The sequence below is a fragment of the Trematomus bernacchii genome, unplaced genomic scaffold (assembly GCF_902827165.1).
Source record: "Trematomus bernacchii unplaced genomic scaffold, fTreBer1.1, whole genome shotgun sequence".
In the NCBI taxonomy this organism is placed as follows: Eukaryota; Metazoa; Chordata; class Actinopteri; order Perciformes; family Nototheniidae; genus Trematomus; species Trematomus bernacchii.
Genome location: NW_022987724.1, coordinates 544,417 through 552,217, shown reverse-complemented (window position 1 = coordinate 552,217; position 7,801 = coordinate 544,417). Strand labels below are relative to the sequence as shown.

General features: G+C 42.2%; 1 protein-coding gene across 1 annotated transcript in view; it reads right to left on the bottom strand.

The window, feature by feature from the left end:
• Positions 1–2,997: 2,997 nt before the first annotated feature.
• Positions 2,998–7,801, bottom strand: part of slc25a21 (solute carrier family 25 member 21) — an 89,037-nt gene continuing 84,233 nt past the window's right edge. Inside the window, exons 9-11 of the mRNA XM_034144511.1 lie at positions 6,352–6,533; positions 5,242–5,294; positions 2,998–4,685 (exon numbers count right to left, since the gene is read on the bottom strand). Coding sequence (XP_034000402.1) covers positions 4,624–4,685; positions 5,242–5,294; positions 6,352–6,533 — 297 coding nt within the window. The 3' untranslated portion in view covers positions 2,998–4,623. The remainder of the gene's footprint in view (positions 4,686–5,241; positions 5,295–6,351; positions 6,534–7,801) is intronic.

The window sequence follows — 7,801 nt, the reverse complement described above, 5'->3', positions numbered from 1 at the left end:
GTTTGCCTCAACAGTTTTTATTCTAAGAGAAGACATGAAATATAATTATCCTCCCAGTGTCAGTGTAGCTTACTCTAGGTCAATTCCGAATATTGTCGCGTGCCGGCCTGTTTTACATGAGCAGGAAACTGCTTTTCATAAATAATATATGTGCACGCTCAAACAAAGCCTGTGATTCTATTACCTAGCGCCACGGCTCACTAGGAGAGTTCATCAGAAATGCTTTGGGCACACACAGGCTTTGTCACCACATAAAGACATAGCTTTAGTCATTAAAATAAACTCACCTCATAACTTAATATGGCCCTTTCTATTTTCATAAACATTTATGCCTGGATATTTGCTCAATGCCGCAGAAGTACATGGTTTAAAGACATTATATTAAGTACTTCTACATCTATATATACACCGTGTAAATATATACCAATTATATTGTTTAAAATGTCTCCAATAAATGTAGTGTTTGAAGCAGATATATTTGGGTTGAAAATGGAGGTATAAAAATATAAAATACATTAGTATTACAGAAATATGGAGAGATCATATCATATTATCTAATCTCGCTCTTTGATTTTTTTTTTTGTAGAAATCAGGAAGTTTGGGAAGCCTTTGTTAATTAAAGCCAAGGTCTATTGTCAAACATTACAATTTAAAGTTATATTTAATTAAAGCCAAGGTCTCTTGTCAAACATTATAATTTAAAGTTATATTTGAGAGGGATTCAGGCGCACATAAAAAACAATAAATTAGAACATCGCTGATGCTTTCAACTTTGAGATCTGTGAATCGAAGACTCGGCGCTGAACTCAGAGCACGAATGCGGTCTCTTCGGTCATAAGACATGAGACCCAAACACGAACCTACAGCCGCCACAAAAAGGGCCCAAACAGGGCTCCCCCAGGGCCGACCCAACATGTTAATTACAAAAGGAAAAGCACACAGCCTGGTTTACAAATGACATGTCTGCAAAATGATGCAAAAATACTTTTAAGGGGGGCCAGTGTAATAAATCACAAGTGTGTCTAGCAAGCCCTGTCTCGCAGTGAAAACCAAACTGGGCTTGAAGTTGTATATTAATAACTTGATGATGTTGCTCACCTGCTCTTTTACATAACTCTACCTGCTGCAGAGGGGGGGTGCAGCAGCGTAAACAGGCCCTGCATGTGACAGTGTCAACAGTCCTCCCTTAGCAGGAGCTGATTTGACTTGGAAAGCACTCTTCCCCGCAGCCAGTGGTCACGGACCGTTGCTCAGGGATCATAGTGTTTCTTTGACCGTATGTGAACCACATCACAGGGACGTGATGATCATACACTCGCTGTAGCAGCCACCCATTCACCATGCACCATCCATCATAAACAGTAAATGATGGTTAACTCTCGGAGTGGCATGAAAAAGTTGTTACATGCTCTTTTTTACCTCAGCCTACACACAACAAGGCCAAACAACTTTTCCTTTCAACTAAGCTACAAGAATTGAGCACAGTCTTGTTAGCCTCCTCTGAGTCATGCAACGAAATTAAAATGTGGTCGTTTTAATTGACACCAGTGTTTAAAAAATAGGAACAGTGTGTTTTCTAGACGGGAGGAAAAGCTTCTTGAAGGTCTAATAATCCTTGCTCTTGTAGTCTAATGTTGGTCAGCTTTAATGGAGGCTAGGGTCTAAAAGGCGTGGTTTTAAAAATAGATGCAGACACGTGTTTATAATTAATGAGGTTGAGTCTGACTTCAGTGTCATATGGTTATCTTTACTTCTCCACATGCAATCAGAAACAAGACAGCCATTTGCAGAGTAACACAGAGCAGAGAGCAGGGTGAGAGCGTGTTTCTGCTCCATGGACATTTCTAAAAGAAGCTGACAACAGCCAGAATGTTTTCTTAATGCCTTAAAACAGCAACGCTGAGCACACAGGTGAGTAAACCCTCTTAAAAAGAAAAGACTGGGCTGGGAAAATCACAACATGTCTGGAGCAGTGTCTTTGGTATGCACACACTAAGTCCCATGTCCAATCACTCTGACATGAATCACTGCTTTTCACATGTTATCCTGGACATTTGAATGTATATTAATCATTAACCACAGCGGGAAAGACAGGTACGGCCATGTTTAAATTGCAGGCTCGTCAAAGTGGAGCCACTCAATTGAAATGTAACGGGCGGAGACGAGGAACACGCATGGAAAGGGTGTAAAGAAAATGAGGAGATGGGGGACTTTGCTGCTGGAGATTTATGATCGGCATGGTGTGTGCAGGGAATTCAGGTGAGGGGTGGCTCTGTTGCTAAGCTACCTAGCAATACACGCGGCACATGTTGCAAGCTGTCAGGTCAGAACCAAACATAGACATCCAGCCCTCCTTTACCCGAAAGGACACGTTAAGCGCTTACAATTCAATCAGTCTGCAAGCCGCAGTTGTTAGTCTATCACCACGGGCCCCTGGGCAGAGAACCGGGAGCCGCTCCATATTGGCAGTGAGAGACTCCCACATTAATGATGACTGTCAAATGCCAACGTGGCTCAGTGTAAGCCGCTACCAGATGAGGTTAAGATGAGCCACCAGCCTACCCTGAAGGCTGTGCAGCAGGTGTGTGTGTGTGTGTGTGTGTTTTTGTTCGTGCATATTTGTGTAAGAGATAGACTGGCAAAGTGAGAGAATGTGTGCGGTAACCCCCGCCCCCCCCCATTCCTGCAGTTACATTTGCATTTCTTGAGCTTGTTGTTTTAGCTTGCACTAAAGCTACGCTCAGGCAGCGACTCCCCGGCTGACACCCGGTCGGTTAATACAACTTCAGCAGCTGACAGCTTCTCAAACAACTGAGTGCTGAGATGGAGGGGAGAAGAGGAGGAGGAGGGTGGTAAAGTGAGGTAAAGTGATACGCTTATATCAATGCCAAGCTGGAACGCTCCCAGTGAGAGACAAACACGGAACAACATAAAACTAACAGGATGAAAAAGTACTAAACACACAGACAGAAACACAACACACAGACAGAGAGGAAGTTTAATTTTATTTTCTTTATTTTTAACCAAATCATTCAAGTCACTTTTTCACAAATGCTAACATTCCACATCAGGAAAAAAACTTAACACAATTTCTTACCAATAATAGTTTTCATACTAATCTAATTTAAGAAATGAAAATAAAAGATCAGTCATGCAACAATAAATTAATTAAAAAGGTTCTGCAATAGGCCTCTATAATAGAAATGTATAAGAAAGTATTCCTACATGAATTATCAGGCACTATTGCGGCTGTTTGAGATATACAGTAAGGCTCAGTAATATAGGCGCGAACACAGTATATATTTGGAATCACGTATACATTGTTGTATATGGAGATGTTAATACAAAAAGTGTGTATTGTATAGGAACACCTTGGAAGTGAGACTCATGTGAACTCGGTATGTCTTTGCTTCTTCATATAATTCATAAAACATGTACTGTGCATCTATAAAATGAAGATCTATACTATATTTCGTAAATCCTTTGTAAATTGCCTTCACTTAATTCCTCATGTTGTATTTCATTTGAAACTTAAAATTAGGCCCACTGAAAGCCAGTTTTCTATAATAAGCAATGTAACTTTAACTACTTCACCAAAACAAACATTCACACAACTCAAAAGCTCATGAGGTGTAGCTCTGAATTGACAGACATAAAGCACAACATACATGTGAAATATCAATAACTGTTCTAAATCTGTATTGCATTTGAACTAGGGCTGCACGATTTGGGGAAATAATCTAATTGCGATTTTTCTGACAGATATTGCGATTTGATTTGCGATATTTGTTTTTAAGCGACCCAACGGAAGTTTATTGTAAAATGCGGCCATATCTCCGGCTAGGAAGGTCGTATCAACGTGCTCCCGTCTCTAGCACCCCCGCAGCCCGAGCTACGAGTGAAATAACTAAACTTACATGAAACTTTCGTTGGGTTGCTTTAAAGTCAAGCTTCAGTTTAAGATTCACCCTGTAATAGATGTGATGGAGCTAACCTGACTCAGATGCTTTGTTTCACCAAACCATCTAGGAAAGCTCCATTGGAAGCCATTTGGAAAAGTATTTAAAAAATACTTGGCAGGTGATTGGATCAATCTGTCTATCACCTACTATCATGGGCCACTTCTGATTGGTTAACAATGGCTGCTACATGTGGAGCACAGCACTTCTGATTGGTGTGGATGACTGACACACAAGAAGAACAAAAATAATAATAATAATCGCAGGCTTTAAAATCGATTAATCGTTCAGCCCTAATTTTAAGTATTGTAGGACCCCATGACTTATAGTAGAAAATTGATTGAGAAAATATGTGATCAGGTCCTTTAAAACTCACTGTTAAATCCTGTTCTGCATTAGAAATGTCAATATTGGTATTGTAGCTGTTTTTAATTCCTGAGAAGGTAACTTAGATGATGATTACGTTTTTCCTCAGAAAGCTTCATTTGAAAATATATTGTAATGCTGAGTTGGTATTATTCTGCAAAATTGTGTATTCAATGTAGAAAAAACAAACTAACAAAAAAACGAATTTGGTCTGACGTTAGAGTCATTTAAGAATATTGGCAATGAGGTCTAATCCATAAGGCACTCTCTTTGGTTTATTTTTGTGTTTTTAGGTTTGTTACCAGTTTTTCTGTAGCCATCCAGACACATATTCATAGACCAGCAGCATCACTGCTCCACCTGTAACCCGACAGAAGAGAAACCACAGTGAATCAACACCTATTTCCCTGCTAGTGAATAAACAGCGAGAGCTAGACAACCAATAGAAACCGAGTTTTAGTGTCACGTGTGGACTTTCTGGGAAGCACAAAGGAATATTACAGATACAAAATAAAAAAATGGGTACATTTTAAAACACAAGTTGGGTAGGCAGTGGTTTTAACTCGCAATGTTGCCTTTCAATTGTATAAATATAAAAAAACACCTACGCAAAACATCGATTTTACATTTTTGTGATTTGAGTACACAGTTAAAAATAGATAGAACAAAGACATCAGAGAGGGAAATAGTGCACTCAGTCATTCAAAGTGTATTTTAACAGTAACATGACTTGGGGGTTCTGTCTATATTAATAAACTGAGATTTTGAAAAACCTCCATAAATGTCAGTCTACCCATGTAAAAATTATTCAAACTAAAACTTGAAGGTCTAGTTGAACTCTTTTCGTCTGCTGTAAAAGACAACTTGTGATTATAAAGAAATGTTTATGTTAGTATATAAAGCTTTTTATTGTTACCTGGTCCAAGCCTCATTATCTTGGGCACCAACCCCTTGTAAAGCGCCAGGTACCTGTAGGAAAAAGAGGATTTTAATAATGTGCAAACACAAAATGCCACAGTTAAATCCAAACATGTAAATTCCGTCAAGAGAACACTTCTCTATCCATATATAATTTCCGTGTGTGTACTCGCCTGTGTGTGTAGGCTGAGAGTGGGGGTGAGCTCTTTCCTGTCTGTCTGCCTGTCTGTCTCTCACCCCGTCAGGTACATATTTGGGGTCTAACGGCCAGCAGTGGCGAGTACCTGCCCCTTAATGCATTCAAGGTGATCAGTGGCTGGCTGCCTCCGCCTCGTGCTCCCTGTCCCGCTCCCTGCCCCCGCCACTGATGGCGTTAATAAGGCTCGACCCACTTCCTCCCTGGCCTTCTGTCTGATTAGATTGACCCGTGGAGCGCCGCGCGGCTCGTTAGGGTCTGCTTAACGACGTCTCCCATAGGGACCACTAATTAGCTGGGACTGTGTTGTGTTAGAGCAGGGGACTGGATGTGGCGGAGGGGGCACCCTCGACGCACCCCTGCGACGACAGCGTTTCAGTGCCGTTCCTGCAGCAGCCCCCGAGGCTCCTGCGTCCACTAACTACAAACATCTCGCTGGCCCTTGTCTAGTGGAGCTGCATGGGGGAAAGTGGAGAGCCTGGGGCAATTGCTAACATAACATACATCTTTTTCTTGAAGCTTCCATTTAGAGCTGCCATTCTCTGAGGCTCGAAAATATGTTAACGTTTACTGTACTTCTGACAGACTGCAGAGATGTATGATCACACACGTGGGGAATACAGCCCGCAATGTAACGTCACCCTTTGGTTTCCTCGGATCACAGCTTTGCATCAAGCCGTTCATGCACTTCCACTGTAGCTGGCGCAGGAAACTCACACTGCAGCAAGCGTGCTAACTTGTAGCTGCAGCTGCTACATTTGTCTTTTTTGACAGCCACTTTGGCAGATAACCAACTATTCATTGCTAACAAGGCAAACAGAGTGCCTCATTAATTCTTGGATGCATCTGTGACCATTTTCTTTCCATTTTTAATATACTGATGATAAATTATTTATCCCTGCTTTCACTTACCCCTCCTCCCGGTACACCATAGCCATGGTCTGGAAGCAGGTGCGGTACTTGATCTCTCCGAGCACGGGCTGGGGGCCTTGGATGCGACTCTTGGCTACGTCGAAGGGAATGTTCACGCAGGAAGAGATGGTCCCAGACACCAGGCCGATAGCAAACTTCCTCATGAACTCCAGAGTAGGGTCCTGGCGAAGAAGAGATACATGATTAAAATAAAGTATTAAGGTTCAACAAGCACATTTTAGAGAGGGCACCAGGTGTCAGGAATCATTGCACAAGGCATTCATAGTAAATAAAACAGAGCAAAAAAGAAAAGTAGTAACACACAGTTGACAAAGTGAATCGTGAGACATTATGTATATGTGAGCAAAAGTGGGGCAGAGAATGAGGGGGCTTGCGCATATGATTGCAAAGCTGGCATGAAAGCCCTGATCATTTTATGGTAGCGGGGGGCAGATTAGTGCTTCCTGGCTGTGGTGCAGTGTTCTGATTGGCTGAACAGAAGCACATGTTCTTTGGGGGAGCCAAGACCGAGGATTTATAAACAGGGTGCAAGCAGGCAGACTGGGGAGGCATATGGGGACAATTTGGGTAATTGGGCTGTGACTCGGCACAGGGGTATTACTGTACCAAAGAAGCCCAGACTCAGAGAGCTCTGACAGCTAATTGGCCGGGATATTTTTACAAATGACAGCAGCCTCTCTGGTCCAGGCCTTTCTCAAGCGGCTGGACACCCTGAGAGCCGAGGTAAATCAACAGCTAATCCCACTTCTTCAGTTTTTTTCAAGTGGGATGTGGGGAAGGGGGGTAACATACCCTCGGCCTAAGTACACCCATCAACCCACTTCCTAACAGCCTAAAGCAAACATCTCCTCACACATTCACTTGTGAATGATGGCAGTGTGCTATCTGCCATCTCTGTACTGTTAAAATAGAGGTGGAGAGATGCCTGAGCTCGGCCAGTTTAATTTGAATATGGACATGTTTGAGTTGCAAGCCCATCGCTCATTTTGCAGACAAAGGGGGTTTGGAGAAATGCCACAATCAGCTCAGCCTGTAAACTGACGGAGGCCGCAGTATTTATCCTTTTCGGCCTCAACAATAGATGCTGTTAGCCTCTCACAAACAAGATCACTCCATCACCGTACATACTGATGGATCATTCCCAAAAGAGTCTCAGAAGAGAGCTATTTGGGTCATCCAGCCACATAATTATCATTCAGACGATGACCACTTGCTTTTCTGTATAACATGCGTCACTGGAAAAATGTTGAATATAGCAGCGCTTGGGCACCCACTGTAACTTTCTCTTGAAAGTAGTACCGTTGTCTGCTTCCAATTAGTTCATTGGAGTTAATCTAATGCTCCGGTTTGTACATGTGGAACTGGCGTATGGTAACGTTTCCATTAAACAAAATTAACTTTTGTTTGGGACATCAGGCGCTGCCGGATG